This window comes from Chrysochloris asiatica, unplaced genomic scaffold (genome assembly GCF_000296735.1).
Source record: "Chrysochloris asiatica unplaced genomic scaffold, ChrAsi1.0 scaffold00029, whole genome shotgun sequence".
NCBI classification, from domain to species: Eukaryota; Metazoa; Chordata; class Mammalia; order Afrosoricida; family Chrysochloridae; genus Chrysochloris; species Chrysochloris asiatica.
The window spans coordinates 23321067-23344294 of NW_006408547.1; the positions used below are offsets into that span (position 1 = coordinate 23321067).

General features: G+C 45.0%; 1 protein-coding gene across 1 annotated transcript in view; it reads left to right on the plus strand.

Moving 5' to 3' along the window:
- MCF2L (MCF.2 cell line derived transforming sequence-like) overlaps positions 1 to 23228 on the plus strand; it is a 301472-nt gene that overhangs the window by 213526 nt on the left and 64718 nt on the right. The window contains exon 4 of the mRNA XM_006851546.1: positions 8912 to 9002. Within this exon, the coding sequence (XP_006851609.1) occupies positions 8912 to 9002 (91 nt within the window). The remainder of the gene's footprint in view (positions 1 to 8911; positions 9003 to 23228) is intronic.

Genomic DNA, 23228 nt, shown 5'->3' on the forward strand with positions numbered 1-23228 from the left:
TGACCTTGAACATATCCCACCTAAATATAGAGATCATCTGAAGAACAGATTTGGTGCATTGGACTCTAAAGACCAAAGACCAGAAGAGTTGTAGGATGACATCAAGAACATCATACAGGAAGAAAGCAAAAGGTCATTACGAATACAAGAAAGAAGGAAAAAGACCAAAATGGATATCAGAAGAGACTTTGAAACTTGCTCTCCAGTGTAGAGATGCTAAAGCAAAAGGAAGAAGTGAGGCGGTCCAAGAGCTGAACAGAAAATTTCAAAGGTCAGCTTGAGAAGACAAAGTCAAATATAACAAAATGTGTGAGGACTTGGAGTTAAAAAACTAAAAAGGAAGAACACACTCAGCATTTCTCAAGCTGAGGGAACTGAAGAAAAAATTCAAGCCTCGACTTGTGGTATTGAAGGATTCTCTGAGCAAATTATTGACTGATGCAGACAGCATCAAATGAAGATGGAAAGAATACACCGAGACGCTGTACTAAACAGAAATGGTTGATGTTCAACAAGTTCAAGAGGTAGCCTATGATCAAGAGCCAATGATCCTGAAGACATTGGCAAAGAAAATGGCACCGGGAATTGATGGAACACAAATTGAAATCTTTCAACAAAGTGATGCGGCACTGGAGGCACTCACTCATCTCTGCCAAGAAATTTGGAAAACAACTACGTGGCCAACTGATTGGAAGAGATCCATATTTGTGCCCATTCCAAAGAGAGGTGACCCAAAGGAATGTGGAAATTATCGGATAATAACATTGATATCCTTTGTGAGTAAAGTTTTACTAAAAGGTGATCCAAAAACAGCTGCAAATATACATGGACAGAGAACTTCCAGAGGTTCAAGCTAGATTCAGAAGAGGATGTGGAACGAGGGATACCATTGTTGATGTCCAGTGGATCTTGGCTGAAAGCAGAGAATATTAGAAAGATGTTTACTTGTGCTTTATTGACTATACAAAGACTTTCAGTTGTGTGGATCATGACAAGCTATGGACAACATTGTGAAGTATAAGTATTCTGGAACACTTAATCGTGCTCATGAGGAACCTGTACATAGACCAAGATACAGGTGTTTGAACAGAACACAGGAACACCGAATGGTTTAAATTAGGAAAGGTATGCACCAGGGCTGTATTCTATCACCACACTGTGTGCTGAGCAAATAATCCAAGAAACTGGATTGTATGAAGAAAAACGTAGCATCAGAATTGGAGGAAGACTGTGATATTAACATTAACAACTGTGATATGCAGATGATACAACCTTGCTTATTGAAAGTGAAAAGAACTTTAAATACTTACTGAAGAAGATCAAAGAGCACAGCCTTTGGTATGGAATGCATCTCAATGTAAAGAAAGTGCTATGGGCTGCCAAAAGAACAAACAGATCTGTGTTGGAAGAAGTACAGTCAGAGTGCGCCTTGGAGACCAAGATGGCCAGACGTCATCTTTCATACTTCGGACATATTATCAGGAAGGACCAGTCACTGGAGAAGGATATCATGTTTGGGTAAAGTGGAGGGTCAGAGAAAAAGAGGAAGACCCCTAACAAGATGAATTGGCTCAGTGGTAGCAGTGATAGGCTACTGGATTGTGAGGTTGGCCCAGGACCAGGACCATGTTTCCTTCTATTATACACAGGGTCACTGTGAGTCAGTACCAACACAATGGCACCTAACCACCACAACAGGACTAACATTGATAAAAGATGTGCAAGACTGCTGAAGGAAACTACAAAACATGAGTGTAGTGCTGTAGGATCAGCACTAGACTACGAATCACAAGATTGGCTGTTCAAACTCTCCAGTTGCTCCTTGAAAATTCTATATAGGATCGCTATGAGTCAGAAGCGACTTGATAGCACTTAACAACAACAAATAAGATGAAGATTGTATTGACTTCATGGATGAGTAGACTGAATGCAATTCCAATCAAAATCCCAACAAGGTGGTTGTTGTTGATTTGGAAATGCATAAGATGATTTTAAATTCCCATGGAAATGCTAAGGGTCAAGCATAGCCAAGCCAATCTTGAAGGACTATCACGACTAGGTGTCAAAATTTACTATGAAGTTGCAGTTAGGAAGACCCATGATTTCTACAGCATCACCTTTCTGTCCCAAAGTCTCCACCACTGCCTGCCCTCTCTCTCGATCCGTTTTCTCTAAAACTCATGAGTTTTGTTCGCTTCTTCTGGCTGCTTTTGCTCTATGATGAAGTGGATCTAAGCAGGTGGGAAACTGGTCTGCCTCATCCCTCACCAAGTCCATGGAACAAGATGCAAGTCTGCCAGGAATTGAAAAAGGCACAATGCTGTGTGGTTGCAAACCTCACTGGCCAGGAACAGCCCAGCTTTTGTTTCCAGAGTGTTCTCCTGCTCTGTTCTGGTTTCACCCAGCAACATGGGGGTCAGATCTGCAAAGCTGATAGGCTGCAGGCTTCCCAGGATTCTTGGTCATCCAGGAGAAGTTAAAAGATTGATGGGCTGGGCTCCAAAGGCATGTCAGTTTTAACCCGTGAGGGGTCTCTGTAAAGAAGACACCCCTGAATTGGCAAATTTCAGAAATGTTTATGAGACTTCTGTGTCTTCTTCATGTGGGCCAAGAGTGAGCTCATCGGTCTCCAACTCTGCTGTAGGGCAGCTGGCCAGGAGGACCACTTGGAAGGCAGCTGTTGCCAAGTTGAAGGCTGTCCCAGCACCGGTGTTCTATAGGGCCATGTTCATGTCACAGTGTACTGGAAGGGGCACATTTCTGGAGTGGGCTGCCAGCTTCCGAGTTGTTTGTCTCTCTGTTTATTCTGCTTCCACCATCCACTCTACAGTGGACTCAGCTCCAGACTTAGCCCTGGAAGTGGCCAGTCATGAGCTCTAACCTAATATGAACACACGCCCCTGTCCCTCAGGCACATGAGGTCACAGGCACATGGCAGGAGCAGCGGTCTTCTGCACACCCCCAGGACCCCAGCTCATCGCTCAGAGGAGCAAGTCTGCGTCCCACTTCCCTCAGTGTGATGTTCAGGAAATGCCATCTGCCGCTGTTGGAGGTCACCGACTGTGCCCTGGACTCTATGGGGACAGAGCAAAAGGACACAGCCCTCGCAGTGACAAATCTGCAGGCAGTTTAGAGAGAAAAGAAACATTAAAAGTTTTTTTATATGGTTAGATAAGTGTTGTCTTAGTTTCCTACATAGCCTTAAAAGAAATGCCACAAGTGGGTGGTTTGAAAGAACAGAAATTTCTTTTCTCATAGTTCTGGATGCTGAAAGTCCCCGCCCGGGTCTCAGCTGTGCTGGTTCCTTCTGTGAACCACACTCTCACTTTCTGATGAACAGTGGTGTTGTCTTTCCCTAGTTGCCTCTGTAGTTGTACTAATCTTTTTATCACTGAGATAGGATTAGGGTTAGAGGTCACCATTGCATCGGCATGACCTTGAGTGATGAATTGATGACATTACGTGTGGAAAATAATCTGCTCTGGACAAAACCAGCGGATTTAACCTTCCATCCCTCCTCCAACTACCACCATCGATCAGTTGGTTGTACTCTGGCGGGTCACATGTTTCTGTGACGCTGGAAGCTCTGCCACGAGTGTCTCAAACACCAGCAGCCTCACCCACAGTGGACAGGGTTCACTGAAGCTTCCCGACTATAGACACACTGGGAAACAAGGCCTGGTGGCTTCCTGTAATCAGCCAGCGAAAACTCTATGGATGACGACAGAATATTGTCCAGTGAAGTGTTGGGACATGTACTTCCCAGGCAGGACAGCACTCAGAATGTGCAGTCCTTCACAGTGATGGACATGAACAACTAACACATGTGAGGATAGTGTAGGCTGGACCTTCATGAGTTGTAGCCAGTGATGCTTCGTGTGTTATACATTTTCTCCAGAGTTCTTACGTCTTCTGGGTCAGTTTGCCCAAAATGTGGTGGGAGAGGAGGCTGTAGGTAAGTATGGATGAGTTGGCCCCCAAGCTGGAGGGGCCACTGAGGAGTCTTGCAGGGGGTCTGACTTGCCCAGGTGTCAAGGTATCAGGCAGAGCTCTGTGGTATGTGGGCATCTGCACTGTTTTCATTTTGTATTCATTTTTACAAATGCCTACTTGTGGTATTGGGGTTCAACTACAATCATAATGTAGAGACTCCTTTTGAAACATAAAGCTATCTGGATGTTAAGAAAGAGTTAATTCAAGGAACTCTTAAGGGACTAGTAGGAGAGGTGGGGTAAATGTGGAAGTGTGTGTGCTGACTGAAGTCCAGAAAGCTCTCTCTAGATTGTCAAGTCCTCACGATCAAGAACTTCCTTTTTCTTTTAGTGACATGGCAACGGACTCACTGCTTATACAGTGTTTGAATGTTGTTGTTGTTGTTGTTGTTGTTAAATGCTGTGGAGTCGGTTCAGACTCATAGCGACCCTGGATAGGGTTTCTGAGGAGAGACTGGTGGGTTTGAACTGCTAACCTTGTGGTTCACAGTCCAGTGCTGATCCTACAGCGCCACACCACAATGTTAGAACAAATGTATACAAATGCAGTGCTGGCACGGAAGACTTCTTGTGATAGGAATGACGTGAAGATGTGGGCAGTACAGAGATGTGCTGTGGGCAGTCAGGCCAGTAGGGTTGTCGAAGCTCTACAGCAAAAATCGAGTCAGTCTAGGCAACACACAGAGCAGTCTGGGTTCAAATGAATGAGGATGATGTGTTCTGAAGCCAATTAACTCCCTGTCCTGTTGTAGAAGGGTGGCGAGACTTTTCCAGCCAGATAATCGTTTTCAGTACGAGACTGAGTTTCCATCATAATCAAAGCTTTCTTTCAGGGCAAAGGGGAGAGACAGAGTGAGGTTTTACTGCTCTGCAAAACAGACAAGCAGGAACAGTACCAGTAATAATAGCGCCCAGTGGATCCAACGCGTCTCAAGTCTTTATCCATGGCAACTCATTGAACTCCCATAACCATTCCATGACGTAGCAGCTATTAATATTCCTATTTGTGCAGAAATAAAAAATGAGACAATTAAAGGCTGAGTCACTTGTCCAAGATGACACTGCTGAGGAAGCTGGTCCTAGAATCCCTGCTGTGAGCACCAAACGCATTGTCTCCTCACAAAAACGCAGTACGATCTTCACACTGCCTTGCACGCGTTTCCTTGGCAACAGATTTTTTTTTTTTTTTTTTTTAAGCAAACCTTGTGGAGTGACCCTGTAGGAACATTTCTCAGATCTTTCCTTTCTTGAATTCTCTTGGTCTGATGGTGATGTGCTCATTCCAAACATGACAGCTCCCTCTCTCACTATAGGAAAAGTCAGATCCACATCGAGACTGAGGTCCAGGCTTCGACTTGCTCAGGAAGGCGGAATCAGATTACCTGCAGGGTAGTACAGAAACGTCTTACTCATAGTCTTCCTGGACTCCTTGGCTACCAAGAGAACAAGCTGACTTGTAGTGAACCTGTTGATAGTTTGCATTGTCTGAGAAATATCCCATCACTTGGTACCTCTCCAAAGACAGCATGTGGAGGAAAGGGGTAGTTCCCACCCAGTGGCACACCTGTCATTGGACAGAGTTCCACACAGATACCCTGAAATGTCCCTTCTTCCCTGTCCAGGCCTTGGGTCCCAAACTGAGCCCTGGTTCATGGGACTAAAGCTGAAGTCACAGAGTTGGTGGTCATTTTGCTTGGATCCACAATCAACGCTCATGGAAGCAGCAGTCAAGAAATCAAATGACATATTGCATTGGGGAAATGTGCTGCACAAGACCTCTTTAAAGTGTGTAAAGTGTTCAAGAGCAAAGATGTCAGTTTGTGGCCTAAGGCGAGCCTACCAGAAGCTGTGGTGTTTTCAGTCGCCTCACAACCTATGAAAGTTAGACAGTGAATACGGAAGCTCACAGAAGCATTGATGCATTTGAATTATGGTGCTGGAGAAGAATATTAAAAGTACTACAGACAGTCAGAAGGACAACAGATCTGTATTAGATGAAGGACAGCCAGAAGGTTCCTTGGTAGTCACGATGACAAGACTTCATCTCTCATACTTTGGACATATTATCAGGAAGGACCAGTCACTTGAGAAGGACATAATGCTTGATAAAAATGAAGCATCAGCAAAAAAGAGAAACTTCCCCAAGGAGATGGATTGGCACCATGGCAGCAGCAGTGGGCTCAAGCGTAACTATTGTAAAGGTGACGCAGAACCCGGAAGTGGTTTTTTTTTTAATGATTTACTGTGAATTATGTGACAGTTTACATGGGAGAACATTAGTTTTACATTCATTCTATCGTATATTGTCTCTCATTGCCATGGTTACAATCCCCTCCATGCAATTCTTCCCCCATTCCCCCCTAGATCTTCAGCACACAGTCGCTCTCCCTCTCTGGATCCAAAGTCTCCAGCTGCTCCATCGCTCCACGTCATCATCTCTGGCTCCATTTCAGGCATCACTGCTTCTCTGGGTAGGGTCCCGCTCTCTGCTCTTCTCCCTTGATGGTCCTCGGGCCAGAAGTGTTTTGTTCTGCTGTGCAGTGGGTCACTGTGAGTCAGAACTGAACTCAACAGCATCTAACAACAACAATGACAAGAGCTGTAGCAGCTTAAGTGAAAACCTGCCTGGCGCCACATAGAAGAAAACCTTCGGTCATCCTGTCCTGAAACCAGGGCAGAAGAGAGCCTGGGGAAACGTTATCGGTAGCCCTGACCACACAGCCAAACTCAGTTCCCCAGGCAGGCTGACCAACAGAGCCTTGGATGGGGCACTGGAGAAACAATGGGGGGCAAGACAGATGTGAACCCTGTGTTCCTGATATTTCAACTCAGGTGATGAACCAGACATTAAGCAGTTAATTTGCAGAAAAACCTGATGTGCACAGTACTTTGCAGGAGAAACATGGACTGATTTGGGAGAACTTAACAGGATCTTTTGTCTCTAAATGGACTCTGGTGTGGCGCTGTAGGGTCAGCATTGGACTGCTAACCACAAGGTTGGCAGTTCAAACCCACCAGCCGCTCCTTGGAAACACTACACAGGGTCGTTGTGAGTCGGAACTGACTTGACGACACTTAACAAGAACATACATACTGTATAGACACATTTTTTTTTAATGTCAAAGTGCTCAAAATAGAAAAGCAAATAAACCAAATTCACTGTCATCAAGTCCATTTTGTATTGGATTTCCGAGTCCATAAATATTTATGGGAGCGGATGGTTGGCTTGAACTACAGACCCGTAGTTAGCAGTCCAGTGCATATCCTACTAGCGCTACACCAGGACTCCAAGTAATAAATTGTTGTTGTTAAGTGCCGTCGAGTTGGTTCCGAGGAGGAGCTGTTGAGCTTGAACCACCAACCTTGCAGTTCAAACCGATTTTGCAGTCTGATGCATTAACCCACAGTGCTACACCAGGACTCCCAAATAATGAATTTGTTGTTGTTATGTGGAGTCGGTTCCAACCCATAGCGACCCTGTACAGGGTTTCTGAGGCTGTAAATCTTTACGGGAGCAGAAAGCCTCATCTTTCTCCCACGGAACACCTGGAAGTTTCAAACTGCTGACACTGAGGTTAGCAGGCCGATTCGTAAGCACTATGCTACCTGAGCTCCTAAGTAATGAATAAGAAAGTATAAAAGCAAGACTTAGAAAAACCAACAACATCTTAACTCCCTAATATCTAAGCCAGATCACAAGGCACGTCCGTTAGCACCACCCCATCCAGCTATGAAATTCAATCATTGAATCACTGAACTCTCACTGTTTGCAGGCGTGTACTCTACCAAGCCCAGAGAGGCTGTTTTGAATGAAAGCTGATGTTTACATGTGCACTTCTTCCCCAGAAGTGTTTTGCTGTTACTGAATCAAATTGCTATAAACATTTGGAGTCATTCATTACCAAATATGCACCAGGATACAGCACCAACAGGGCACATCCACACAGAGGTGTGTTGTCTCGATGACGGTCACATCATTAAATCTGAGAGTCAGGATCTTCAACACGATCACTCTAGCTTTATTATATAATGTTTGCAGCACACCGTCACAGATGGCATAATTTATATATGTTCTTTGTCATTCTGATTTGCATTTAAGCCCAGAAGTGGCTCTCTCAGAGCTTTGGAAATTAACGATTCAAGTCAGTGCATTGAGGCTTGCCTGCCTCCTTGATTTCTGCCTTGGATTGGCTGGCAGACGGCTGCTGGCATTACACAATTGGTTTGGATGTGAAATTACCCAACGGAAGCAGATCTCTTCCTTTCTAGACTGTGACTCAGGCTCCTGCCGCTGAGCTGAGCTGAGGGACGGAGGTCATCATTATACAACAAAAGTGTTATCTTTATCACAGATGTGGCTGCTGCAAAGAGCTTTATCTTTCATCTCATTTCCGACAGATGCTTGTGAGCCTACGGAAGCCTCAGGGATTTTTTCCCAAAGTTGTTGTAGCAATGCCAGCAAGAGCCGTTTTTTAACATGGAAGAACTCGGGAACCTCAGATGCTAGGACTAATGTGATGTATGGATCATAAAACTTGTTTTGGAGGGTTTAATCGTCTGATCAACCAGAGAAGGCTTGGTTCTGATCATGGATTATCAATTGACTGAACTCTAGGAAATCTGGGGTTTGCCAGGATCTTTGAATTGTGAGATGGTTGATGTTAGGCTGAGAAGTAAACAACACAAATATACCAAAAGCAAATTCTGTCTTTAGATAAGAACAAGTTCCCAAAGTTGCCTGAATGAGGCTGATGGAAGCATTATGGTCTGCCCGTGTGCTTCCTTGGCGGGCAAGGCAGAAATGGCATCAGGATTCTAAGAGGAATCATTTTGTTTTCATGTTTTCTTAGAGATTAAATGAAGCACCTGTCTTCTTGCCTGAGTGTGTTAACTGCAGCTCTCTCTTCTCTTCCTTTTAGTTTACAAGATGCTGGGATTGGCTTTATCCTTGTCATAGATCGAAGACAGGACAAATGGACCTCAGTGAAGGCTTCGGTCCTGCGGATAGCAGTAAGTGTCCCGTGACCCCGGGGGACTGTGGGAAGGTTCCATCAACTCTCCTCCCGGGTTCAGAGACTGCATTATTGCTCTTCCCCCGCCAGTGTTGGGGTCGTGGAGGGATGGGGGAGGTGGGCACTTGGGAGCCTAAATCTCTGTGGGCTTCTCTAAGCACTGTTTCAGATCTATGTGTCTGCTGTCTCAGATGGGAAAACTATTAAGGGTATTCTTATAGTTTGATAAGTGTTTCACTTCTCCAGGACTTTGGGGTTATATCTGAATATTGACTATGTGAGATGCCCAAGATTTTCATATTTCTTCACCCCAGGACTCTGATATTTGTTTACTTTTAAATGAAACACAAATATTCGGAATGAGGAGGATGAGGCATGTGTTTCTGAGAATCTTCAGGCTACACGTGTCAAATTGTATTGCATTGCTTTGGTCACAGCAAGTAAAGTGTTTCGTTCCTTGCAAGTAAAGTGGTTTGTTCTCTCGTTATGAGGCAAAATAAGACACTGTAGGTGATATAGAGTCAGCACAGAACTGCGAACCACAAGGTCGGCAGTTCAAACCCACCACCAGCTCCACAGAAACCCTATGCAGGGTCCCTACGAGTCAGAACTGGCTCAACAGCACTTAACAGCGTAACCAGGCTTCCTTAGTGATACATTGCTGCATTTGGTAGTACTTGTTTCCAGGGAATTTACCTTTACATTTGTAGAGTGAGCCTGCATGTTCTGGGTACCGTCTGTAACAGCAGAAAGTTCTTTGTTTAGTTGGTTGGTTCTTTTTAAATTTTAGCCTGAAGTAATCATTTAAGAGGAAAGAGATGGAGTCAGCAGAGAGCCCCAAAATCTTATTTTAGTCAGTAGCTTCCACGTCCGCCCACCACCTAGAGGTGGGCTGGCAGCACCTCTCACCAATCTGAGTTTCACCCACGTCTGCTTGCCCTGCCTGTCAGCTAGAACTTCACAGTAGCTGAAAGGACCAAAAAAAGAATCTGTGGCAAGTCGGATGACCCAGAGCAACTGTGACGCGTTGGTTCTTAGCTGTGATGGCTCAGATGCTTTAACGTGTGCCTTCGAACCTTAACTCCTGATGTAGTTCTTGATCCTGATATTCAAAACCATCTTGAGTTCCCTTGGCCTTTCAGAAGCCAGCTGAGTGCTGAATTAAGGTGCAGGAGACAGTAGAGGAATTAATGTCTTTTCCTACATGGTGCCTCAGTATTTCATCTTTTGCAGTAAGTAAGTGCTCAGTCTCTACTGTGACTTCCACAACTTAGATCTGTTGGGTCCAAGCTGGCCCAGAGCTGTTGCTTCTTCCCCTTTGTCTTCCTGACAGACGGGTCTTTTCCTCAGTTGCTCCTCTAGCATTTCTTTGCAAGTCTTGTAGAAATTTGATTTCATCACTTACATGGATTCTGCAGTCCTGTCCCCTGACGAACCTAGCATGGACTTCCCATTCTATCCATCTTCTGAAATCAGTCAAAATACTGGAGAACGTTCCATAGAAGCACATGTCTTACATAATCAGATTTCCTTTTCATGGAATATCCTCAGAAGTTTAAGAAGTATTTTTCACAAACCAATCAAAATCCAAGGGGTCCATTTAATTCTCTTACATTTTAAAGTGAATTTGTGTGTGATGTCATGACAGGCAAGATTAGAAGCTCAAAAATGAACTCACTGTGTCAGACACCCAACAAATGTTTCTTAACCAATAAATTAGTCCTCTGTTTAGTACCAAGAAGTACCCAGTCAAGAATGTCTTTAAAAAATGTTTAAAGGTAATATTGTTATAATGCAACATACTTTAAATTAAAATACTCTATCCAAGTTATTTTATATCTCTCTAAAGTGTGGTGCAAGGAGCTCTGGTAGCATAGTGATTATGAGTTGGGCTGCTAACTTCAAGGTCAGCAGTTCGAAACTACCAGCCGTTCCGTGGGAGAAAGATAAGGCTTTCTGCTTCTGTAAAGATTTACAGCCTCGGAAACCCTACACAGGGTCGCTATGGGTCAGAACTGACTCCATAGCACGTAACCACTACCACCAAAGTGTGGTGCTGTAGGTTAAGCACTGACTGCTAACCATAAGGTCAGCAGTTCAAACTCACCAGCTACTCCTTGGAACCCTATACAGGGTTGCTATGAGTCAGAGACGACTTGACGGGATTTAACAACAACAATGCTGATTTCCCTAATGTGTGCAAATACTTTATAATAAGACGTAGACAAGGAAGTAACCTGTTTGCTGAGGCATTCACGAGCCTTCAGGACTAGTGTCGCCTAGTTCCTTCCATGGGGTCCAGGCGTTTGTAGCGTCTCATCGTGGCCTTAAGTGTTGTCTGAACCTTTGCACACGCTTTTTGTACCTTGAGTGCCCATCACCCAAGAGTCACCTGGGTGGTTTCTACTGACCCTCCCACATCAACTCAAACGGCAGCTCCTCAGTGAAGCCTTCCCCAGCGAGCCAGTTGCTCTAGTCTTTGGGATCTCCTAACTAAATCATGTGATAAGGTGATGAGATGTGTGCCCAGTGTGAGTTTCCTGAGGATAAGAACAAGTCCTGTGCACATCTGTCACCAGCATCTAGCCCACAGCCAGCTGTATGAGTTCACAGTGACTGTCTGCTGGGGCATCACTTGCTCCTGGGTAAATGACTACAGGGTCCCCAGATACATGACTGATGTTAAGAAACAGAGAACTTATTTTTAAACACTGAAGTAATCCTATGAGCTCACCCTACAAGGAGCAATATGGTGTGTGGTACATCTCCGCTGGGTGGAGGTGTGGGCCTTCCAAGTTGCCAAATGTAAATGTAAGTTTAGTCACCATCAAGTTTATGACCAGATGAATTTCTGAAAAGGGCTGGCTCATCTTGGAAACTTTGTTTTATAAAAATCATAACTGAGAAATTAGTGTTAGGGCAGTAGCGTCCGAGGAGGATACGGGAGGTGTGGACCACACCAGGTGACACTGTCAGGGGGTGACACCAGAATTGTTGTTGTTGTAAGTCTCATCGAGTCGGTTCTGACTCATAGCCACCCTGTATAGGCTTCTGAGGACTGGCTGGTGGGGTTGAATTGTCAACCTTGTGGTTTAAACCAACCTCGCGGTTGAGTGCTTATCCTACAGTGCCACACCAGGGGACTCTGTTGTTGTTGTTGTTAAGTGCTGTGGAGTTGGTCTGACCCATAACTACCCTGTATAGGGTTTCCAAGGAGCAGCTGGTGGGTTTGAGGTTCTAACTGACCTTGCAGTCTAGTGTTGATCCTACAGTGGCACACCAGGACTCCAACACCAAAATGGCTGTCTGTAAAATCGTGAATACATTTTTCAGCAAAAATGTATTCTTTTAAATAAAAATACCCGTATAAGTTAGTTATAAAAACAGAAACCTTTTTCGCAAGCCCAGTTTGCATGGATCAGTGTGCCTAGAAGGCAAGCCTCAGTGCTATTTACGCTTTGGACCTTGTATTATGCTGTGTTCAGAGCTGTCGTAGGAACACCCTGAGTATGCGCAGTTGTTTCTGTTACTGCCGGCGTTTTTATAGCTGCTGACTTTGTCAGATTTTCTGATATTTTCACTACCATATTGTGATAAATAGTGTTTGGGAATCTCCACTAAAAAGTCTTTTGAGAAAGAAGTAGTAATTAAAGGTAAAGGAGAAAGAGCAACAAAGGCTTCCACTCAATTATACAGAAAGATTTTACAGATCAGTTTTGTTATTAATATCTGTGTAATCTAAGAAATATTAACATTTGAGCAATTTATAACTACACCACTGTTATTCTGTGATGAAAATTGACAATAACCGTTACTGAGAACTCTCTGTGGTCTGATATGGAGGACGTCCTTGGAGGGGTGGGGGTGGGGGTGACACTGTGAGTTTTTTGCCCCTATGTTTCAGTTTTAATTTTTACATTTATTTTCATCTATTACTGTCCAGTCGATTCTGGCCCATAGCGTTTCCAAGACTGTAGTCTTTACGGAGGCAGACTGCCACGTCTTCCTCCCAAACAGCAGATGGGGGATTCAAACCACCAACCTTCTGTTTAGCAACCAAGCACTTAACCACTGCACCACCAGGGCTGCTCGCATTGATTCTTACATCTTAAAACTTGTTTTGTTTTCCTTTCCTGTTTTCTATAATTCCCCAGGTTCACCAATACTGTTTTGGAAATAGCACAAGTGTTTTTCCAGCGGAATCTTCAGGAACTCTATGTAGACACCAATTTTTTTTTTGTTATTATAAGAATTTACTAATCCTATATCCCGGTGTAGCACTGTAAGATAAGCACTAGACTGCTAACTGCAAGGTTAGCAGTTCAAACTCACCAGCCACTCCTCGGAAGCCCTATACAGGGTCGCTGTGAGTCGGGACCGACTTGACGGCACTTAACATTAATGCCAAAGCGCCCCGATGACTCAATAGTTTAAGCACTCAGCTGCTGACTGAAAGGTCAACAGTTCTAACCAACCAGCAGCTCCACATGAGAGAAGGTTTTCTGCTCCTATAAACGTTGTTGTTGTTATTGTAGAGTGCTGTCGAGTTGGTTCCGACTCATAGCAACCCTATATAGGGTTTCCAAGGGACAGCCTGGGAATTCCTATGGGGCAGTTCTACTCTGTCATTTAGAGTGTTTGTGAATTGGAATTAACTTGAAGACACAAAATATTAATAACAAAGACTTTTATTGAACTTTTCATCACATTTATTGAGATTCTCCTATGCACCAGCCACTGTAGAAGGTACTGGGGATATAGCAGATGGGGGGAGGCAAGGAATATACCGGTAAATGGGGTATAAAGACAGCTGGCAGTACAATGTGGTAAGGGTGGTGGTTAGGGATACCAGGTAAACATAAACTAAGAGAGTATGAAAAGGTCCCTGTACTGTGAGCGTTGCTGTTTTTTGTGTGTGTCCATCTCTCTGTCTAGATTGTGATCCTCACCAAAAAGTGCTTAGTTCTGTTCAGAGTCTCCAGCACCTTGGAGAGAGCCCGGTGCGTTCTTACTAACATGTATACAGAACTCAACAAAGGACGGAGTCTAATCAACTATAAGTAGTTATTGCATGGGCCCCAGGAGACAACTTCAGGCCAGGTTTGTCATCTTCAGTTGATGGAGATATGAATTGAGACCACGCTGGGAGAAGCAAAGGAAAAGGTCAAGGAATTGTGGGGATTTGGGATGGAGTAGGGAGTCCTGGTGTGACGCTATAGGATAAGCACTGGACCGAAAGATTGGTTTGAACTGCCTGGTTGGTGGTTCAAATCCACAAGTCTCTCCTCAGAAACCCTACACAGGGTCGTTAAGAGTCAGAACCAACTCGAAGGCACTTCACAACAGCAGGACCTTCTAGTTGTCCTCCTCACGGTACAGGACATAGTGGAAAGTCACCTTTGCAAAGTGAAGAAGGAAGAAAACAGCTAGGGCTGTAGCACTGGGTCAAGGTGCTGGAAGTCCGGGAAGGATGAGGAGACTGGGACGCAGGTGGGGTCTGCAGGTAACTCACCAGCTTTGTCCATGTGCACTACTAGCTCCCCATGGGCAGCAGATGAGAAATGACTGCTCCAGGTTACCTTGCTTAGATTTTTCAGAGACAAAACCATTACCCCTGCTACTGGGAGACTTGGCAAAGCATAGCTAGCCAAGGTGGGGATCTGCAAACCTAGACTGAAGGCTTTAGCTGGGTCTCACTTCAGCTTTTATCCAAGGTCCCTGCCACTTAGTGTCAGCTGAAGCCAGCAGCCGAGTCCCTGAGAGGACTTCTGAAGAGGAGCTGATGCTGTCTTCAGAGCAGAGGTGTGAACACCTCCACCACAGCACCTGGGTCACAGTTTGTGGCAGGATGATACAAAAGCAGACAAATAGGATTCTGTTCATCTCTGAATGTGCTTGGCTACTTGGGTGAGAACCAACACTTACATAATGCTCTGTAATTACGGGACTATTTTTAGACACCATATGTGCGATCTCATGAGCTGAATTTTCCCTAATTTGGGGTATTCTTGTTTTCTTTTTTGGATACCATCAACCTGGCTTGGAATAGAAGAATAGATATTGTTATTGTTGTTAAGAGCCATCGAGTCAGTTCCGAACCATAGCGACCCTGTATGGGGTTTCTGAGGAGCAGCTGGTGAGGTTGAACCACCAACCTTATGGTTGCCATCACTCCTAAAATCAGACTTCTGTGTTTCTCTTAGCAACAGGGGTTGTGTCTCCTTTGAGAATATTTGAGAATGATGTGTGTTTCATGTCTGGGAATGAATGATGTCACAGTTGGATGGTATCAACCAATGATCAGAAGTAGAAATAAGATACAAAGCTGAGGATTGAAATATCTGTCTTTGTCAGATAGTGGTTCCAGGCTTTTTAGAATGTCCACACATAGATATATCTATTTACAAATACCAACATATACTTTTCTAGGTATCTACTTCAAAATATAGCTCTCTCTTCTGTTATACTGAAGTGTGCATGGATTTTATGACTGAGTATTTGTACTGGTATGGCACTGTAGAATGATGCACTGGACCACAAGGTCGGTTTGAACAACAAGGTCAACAATTCAAACTCACCAGCTGCTCCTCAGAAACCCTAATCAGGGTCATTATGAGTTGGAACCAACTCAACGGCACTTAACAGCAATGCAGAAAAGGTACAAAGTCAGTATTTGTGGGGCCCAGGATTTTTAGGTCATCCATATGTTTCCTTATATAAAGATGATACCCTGCCCACTTAATTTTTGTTACACTTTCTGTTTTTTAAATATTTATCAATATTAGAAACAGTCTGTAGTGGGGAGCCTTAGATGCTTTCTTACCTCTTATTTAGTCCAGGAAGGAATCCAAAAAAGTCTACTGCGCCATGTCATTCTGTTTCTCTTTCTAAGAAATCTGAATCCTTCTACCAGGTTCTCAGATGGTTTTTGTCCAACCACAAAGCCAGCACAGGTGCGTTATGATCCTGGTCTCGAATGAGGGGCTGTTAGCATACTGACCCTTTCTTTGCCACTGAGTCAATTGTTACTCAGAACAACCCTGTAAAGCAGACGGCTCCACAGGATTTCCAGAGCTGTGATCTTTAGGGAAAGGAGTCCTGGTACTGGAATGGATTACAAGCTGGACTCCTAACCGGAAGGCCAGTGGTTCCAATCTTCCAGTTGCTCTGTGGGAGAAAAAGAAAGCTTTCTTCTACCATGAAGATTTACAGCCTTGGAAGTCCTATAAGTGGGAATCGGCTCGTTGGCACACAACTACCACCACCAATCTTAAGGGAAGCAAACTGCACGTCTTTCTCTCATGGACAGCTGGTGGGTTTGAACTACTGACCTGTCTGTTAGTAGCCCAAGTACTTAGCCAGTGCAAGAATGAATCACTGCAAACTGGTTCTTAATTTTGATTGGGACATTGGAAGACAACCCTTGAGTGGTGAGGGACCTGAGAGGGACACACATTCATCAAGTCTGCTCTCACACTATTCTATTTTTAACTGGCTGCCTGGAGCTGAGTTTTGCTCATTTGGTTTATTTTGGGCTGCTTACATCTCCTTCTATATGTGGTGAAACACCTCCTAGTCTGGTGACTCAGAGGTTTTTGAGTTAAAGTTGGATCTGGGAGAGGGGCTGTTGAGTTCATATAGCTCATAGGAGATAAGATGAAACAGAAGCCAGCTAGAACCTTGTTGGAATCTATCGACGAGCAGATGAGTTGAGTTGTGGGGTTGGTTTTGAGTTGGGGAGCAAGGAGGAGCCTAGGAGAAGTGACTACAGTAAAACATGTGAAAGGTAGAACCAGTGTAAGGCCGAAGAAAGACAACTCAAGTATATCCCACTAACAGAGAGTGGAAGGAGCCCCTGGTAGTGTCATGGGTACAAGTTGGACTACCAACCGCAAGATCAGTAGTTCAAATCCACCAGTTACTCTGTGGAAGAAAAACAAGGCTGTTGGCTCCTGTAAAGATTTACAGCTTCGGAAATCCTGTGCAGGGTTGCTCTGAATGGGAACTGACTCCACGGCACACCTCCCACCCCCACCACCACCACCCCCAATAGTGAATGATGGAAAAGCAGTAAGAGCTTACCCTGTCAAAGGTGGAAAACCTGTAAGACCTGGAAAAACAAGGCAGCCCTGTTGAGTTCTGGCTTTCACAAGTTTTTCTATAGATCGCTAACATTTTAAATCAACTGTCCCATTTTTGCAGCCCTTGTGATCCAGTAATTAAGTGCTCAGTTTCTAACAGAAGGTCAGCAGTTTGAACCCACCAGCCGCTCCTCGGGAGAAAGATGTGGTAGTCTGTTTCCAAAGATTTCATTATGGGGCAGTTCTCCTCTGTCCTATAGACTAACTATGGGTCAGAATTGAGTCCGTGGTGCTAGGTTTGGATTTGGGTCACATTTTCATAGTAATTCCCAAGCAAAATGTCATCCAAGTTTCAGTAAAGAAAAAGCCCATGTGTATTTGTTTTTCCAAGTCAGTTACTATAAAATTCATAACACTGCTTTTACATTATCTTCTGATTGTTGTTGTTAAGTGCCATTGAGTAGATTCCAACCCATAGCAACCCTGCACAGGGTTTACAAGGAGCAGCCGCTCTGACGGCTGTATGCAAATCCATTCTCACATTTTCTCCCAGGCTGTGTTGAGGAAAATTTGCAAGAAGATTAAACCCATTGGGGAGGCATTGATTCCAACTCACAGTGACCATACAGGACAGAATGGGACTGCCCTCTAGGGTTTCTAAAGCTGTAAATCATTATGGAAGGAGTCCTACTACTGTACTGGGTGATGAGCTGGGTTGCTGAACAATTAAGATCTTACCCACTGTATTTTGTGTATAGTCCCTATTGTTGTTGTCGTTATGTGCTGTGGAGTCGGTTCCGACTCATAGTGACCCTGTGCAGGGTTTCCGAGGCTGTCAATCTTTACAGGAGCAGAAAGCCTCATCTTTCTCCCATGGAACACATGGTAGTTTCAAACTGTTGACCTTGTGGTTCACAGCCCAGTTCGTAACCACTACGCTACCAAAGTGCCTTATGTTGTTGTTATTAAGTGCCGTCGAGTTGGCTCCAACCCATAGCGACCCTGTACAGGGTTTCCGAGGGCGTAAATCTTTACGGGAGTAGAAAGCCTCATCTTTCTCCCGTGGAGAGACTGGTAGTTTCGAACCGCTGACCTTAAGGTTCGCAGCCCGATTCGTAACCACTACACTACCAGAGCTCCTTATAGGATGTAGAAAAGTTCTGGATATCATGTTCAAGGCAGTGACTAGTGAAGGTATGGGTTTGTAAGATCCTGACCTGCCTTAACAGCTTAACTCCACCACAGACAAGGTGGTAAGGATTGAATGACCAAATACAGAGACCAGTGTTAGTTCAGTAGTGTAGCCTTGACAGCTTTTAGTTGTCTTCTACTTCATTCACTGAGTAGCAAACACTTACAAAGTACCTAGTAAGTGTGCTAATGGCTGAGGACATGTGATACCTGTGCCCCAGCAACAAAGCGTACGTAAATGGTGTAGAAATGCTGTAAAAGGGCCCGTAATAAGGTTGTGCGTAGAGTTCTAGGGTCATAAAAGATGATGTGTTTTAAGCTCAACCTGGGGAATGAGAAGGCGACGGTTGTTGCCATTGAGATTCCTACAGAATGATGGACACGTCCAGCAGCCATGAGGCTCAGGCGTTGGAAACTCAGGGGAGCAGTCAGAACTAGAGACCCCAGGTTGGAAGCCATCCGTACAGAGGTGGTAGTTTTTGAAACCATGATGAGATTCTCCAGGGAGATCTTACAGATGAGGTCAAACAGTGGATCCTGTCGGGCTGAGGGAAGAAGAGGAGCGTGTGAGGGGAGAGTCAGAGAGAAGCGCCGAACCCGAGCAAAGGTGGTGTCATGCAGGAAAGGAAAGGAAACAACTTCAGGAAGTCTGGAATATTCCACCTAGCTAAATGCGGCAGAGGGATCAATGCCACCATGTGGGTTTGACTAGGTGGAGACCCTTGATGACCTTGGATAGTGTCACTGTATGATGGGAATGAGACTTGAATAGGAAATGATGAAACAGAGATGGAAACCACGTGTTCAAGAACTATGGCCCTAATGAGAAGGACATTCTACGGTGGAAGCTGAAGGGAGATGGAAGAGGTCGAACATGCTTACAAGCAAGCAGAGATGAAGAGAAATTGAAGATGGTGGAGAGAGGGGAGTTGTTGATGGAGCAAGTACCCTCTGGGGGAGCCTGGTGCGAATGGGGTCAAGAACTCACTGTAGGGTTGACACGAACCAGGAACCGCAGAAAGGAAATTGTTTAAATGAACTGAAAATGGAGCTGGTACTCGCAGCAATGAGAATATGATCATACAGGAAAGTGTTGATGGAGTTCATTCTGAAGACTTCTGTTGACTTTGGGAGAGAGAGGAGAATGGGTTTGGCTACAGGCTTGCTGAGAAGAATTATGGAAAGCTCGTGACCCTGACATGTCATGGAGCCCAAGCTTTGTCACAGTGCTAAGCCTCACGCCAGCGGAACACACAGGTGTTGAGACAGAGCATGATGACAGGATTCCTCTAGGACGGAGAATCTATCCAATGACTGCCTCACAGAAGCCTTCTCTGACCACCATTTTCAAAGTCCCACTTGGAAGTTTGTGGGGCACAATCAGAGTAAGGGATGGAGGGGCAGGATGGGAGCTGAGTCAGGGAGGTCAACGCAGGTCAGATCAGGGCAGCTGGACACATCATGGTCAGGGCTCAGGAGGGGTCTGTGCTGGTGCAGGAGAGATAGCGGGGGTTGGCATCAGGAAAGCAGTGAGGAGGGCAAGGGACGTGGTTCTGAATCAAGCCTGAAGGGGGAAAGCAGAGAATCTGGGACTGGCTGTGAGAGGTAGCAGAAATGGATGTATCCAGGAAACTCCTTGGCTGTGGTCTGAGCAACTGAGTAGATAAAGGTCTTGTTTACTGAAAAGACTCTCCCTTTGTGAATGGAAATCAGGGGTTTGGGCCTGGACATACTAAATGTGACGTGCTGGTCATATGTCCAAGCAGTGATGTCAGGAGGCTGTTGAGCAGAGAAGTCTGGGAATTTTGGTTTGGAGTCTGTCCTGTATGGTTGGGTTCTATAGCTGTGGAACTGTCTAAGACTCCCTAGACAAGAGAAGGAACTCAGTGATGTTTACAATTCTGGCGTAGCTGAGGAGGGGCCACAGTGAGGAAGAGGGGAGCAGGAGAAGATTGGGGGGCTGAGACGATGGAGATAAAAGGGTCCGGTGGGCAGCACACTGAACAACAACAGTCGGAAGCTAGCCTTTGTCTGGATTTGGCAAACCTGCTTAATCCAGCCTTTCTCGTCCTGAGGTCCCATCTGAACTGGGAACTCAGACAAGGACTTCAGTAACTGTCTCCTCACTTGAGCTCATTACATGACATAAGCTTCCTGAGAGAGATAGCAACTGCTCACACTTTATGTTCACCCACTGACATGCTGAGCACAGTGCTCACACCACAGTAAACACTTAACACTGACATGCTGAGCACAGTGTTCACACCACAGTAAACACTTAACACTGACATGCTAAGCGCAGTGTTCACACCACAGTAAACACTTAACACTGACATGCTGAGCACAGTGTTCACACCATAGTAAACGCTTAACACTGACATGCTGAGCGCAGTGTTCACACCACAGTAAATGCTCAACACTGACTTGCTGAGCACAGTGCTCACACCACAGTAAACGCTTAACACTGACATGGTGAGCGCAGTGTTCACACCACAGTAAACGCTTAACACTGACATGCTGAGCGCAGTGTTCACACCACAGTAAACGCTTAACACTGACATGCTGAGCGCAGTGTTCACACCACAGTAAACGCTTAACACTGACTTGCTGAGCGCAGTGCTCACACCACAGTAAATGCTTAACACTGACATGCTGAGCGCAGTGCTCACACCACAGTAAACGCTTAACGAACACGAATTGCTGCCAGTTCCTTTCTGGCTTCTGTGTTCCTTTTCTCCAAGAGTCAGCTTGTTATGTTTTAACACCTATAATGTGTGTGAGGGACTATGTCTGATGTCGAAAAGTCATGAGTGTTTTGCTGACTCCAGCCACACGTCCCTGTGGCCCTCGGTGCCCACCAGGCCTCGGCCACACGCTGCAGTGCGGTTCCCCTGGCGTTTTCAGTTACTGGGTCCATTGGGTCTCCCTCTGCCTTCGACTAAGGAGACAAACCAGGGGAGGAATCAGTGGTTTAATAAATAAAGCTCACTGGTTACCAGCCCATCATTTCCTAACTTTCTTGAGACAATTGGTGCAGGCCTGAATTGTGAATTCCTCTGATTGTTTTCATGGAATTTGGCACTTTTCATCGCCAGATTCCTTCAGTTTCTGCTGTTGGCAGAACTGCAGTACAAACGCTGTGGGGATTGGGCTTGTCCATGTTGCAACCTCACAAAGGCCCTCCAAGGAGCTGGAATCGATTTCGCATTTTTCTGATCTCTATACAGAGATTTTGCTGTAATCTATTAAATAAAAGAAGTGGTGTAGGGAAACTCTCGGTTCTACTTGAATGGTGACATTATTGTAAATTGTTTTTTGGAAAATAATGTTGTTAAGTGCTGTCGAGTCAGTTCCGACTCATAGCAACCCTATTGTATAGGTTTTCCAAGACTGTAAATCTTTGCGGGAGCAGAAAACCTCATCTTTCTCTCATACGTGATCCTCCTAGTCTATTTTTAATTAATGTTGAAATAAATCAACACTTTCTTAAAAAAATTCACTGTGGAACACAGACATAATTATATTTACCAGTAGCAATAATAGCTAATATGTATGGTCCTTAATATTGGCCTAGAGTAATACCTTCTATTCAACAAACATTCATTGCATGATCTCATTTAATCTCCAAAACACAAACCCATGACAAGTACAACAGTTTTCATACCAAGTATGTTGTTGTTAAGAGCCATCGAGTCAATTCCAACCCATAGCAACCCTGTATAGGGTTTCCAAGGAGTAGCTGGTGAGCTTGAACCACCGACCTTGCAGTTCTAACGACTTTGTAGTCTGACGCATTAGTCCACAGCACCATAATAAGTAAAGAGGCACAGAGAGGTTCAGTAACTTGACCAAAGTCACTCAGCTCATCCTGGAAAGGAATTCAGGACTTCTGACTCCAAGGAGCATATGGTTAGCTCCTGTGGTTTCCTGTCTCCCAGCGATGCACGTTTTGGTCCTGGGCTACACTTCCCTTCTCTTGTTGATCCGGTAGCGTTACTGAGTTCTGTGCTGTTTGGTACAGAAGAGGCAGAATCAAACCAATGAGCATTTTATGACATCTTACAGTCTGTAACTTCTTTCTCTTATGATTGCATTTGATCTTCCAATACCTTTTGAAGTATGTGAGCGTGATTCCGTTTACCGGCAACAACAGAGTTCAGACCTGTCGGGCCGCCCCTTGGCTGTTGGCTCCGTGCCCAGGGAGGGCTGTTGGCTGTTCCCAGGGAGGGCTAGGACAGATGGCTGGAATCCTGACTCAAATACTGACTAATGTTTTCGCCACTTGGTTTTTCTCAGACACGAGGCACTTTCTCCCAAACTGAGGTCAGATTGATTCGCTCACTGAATTCAGAATTCCCAGGCCTTCCCCTCCACACACAGGGAATCAATTCTGGCTCACATTGATCCTACAGCACAGAGTGGAACTGCTCCATAGGGTTCCCGAGGCTGGATGTCTTTATGGCCATGGACCGCCACATCTTTCCACCGTGGAGTGACTAATGGGTTCCAACAGTCCACCTTTCAGTTAGCAACCCAACATTTAACTTACTGCGCTATCAGAACTGCTTGACAAGCTTGAGTTTTACCAGGATGGTCCAGGGTCCACACTCTGAAACCCCTTCTAACAAACTCTAATAATAGTGGGTCCTAGAGCAGTGGTCCTCAGGTACTGTCCCGAGGCCCGCAGCTTCAGTATTACCTGGGAGCTTGTTTGAGGTGCCAATATTCTGGCACCTTCTGAAACCCACTGAATCAGAAACCATGGGAGTGGGACCAGCACTGCGTCTTAGTAAGTTCCTCTGGTGACTTTGCAGATGAAGCTTGCGAAACCCTGACCAAAAGGTCTAGGGAGTTAAAGAAAAACCGCCCCTTTCTGGAGTAAAGATGGCTGTCTACAATGGGAATAATCATCTTAAATGCAATGCTTGTAAACTGTCATCATGGTGAGTTAC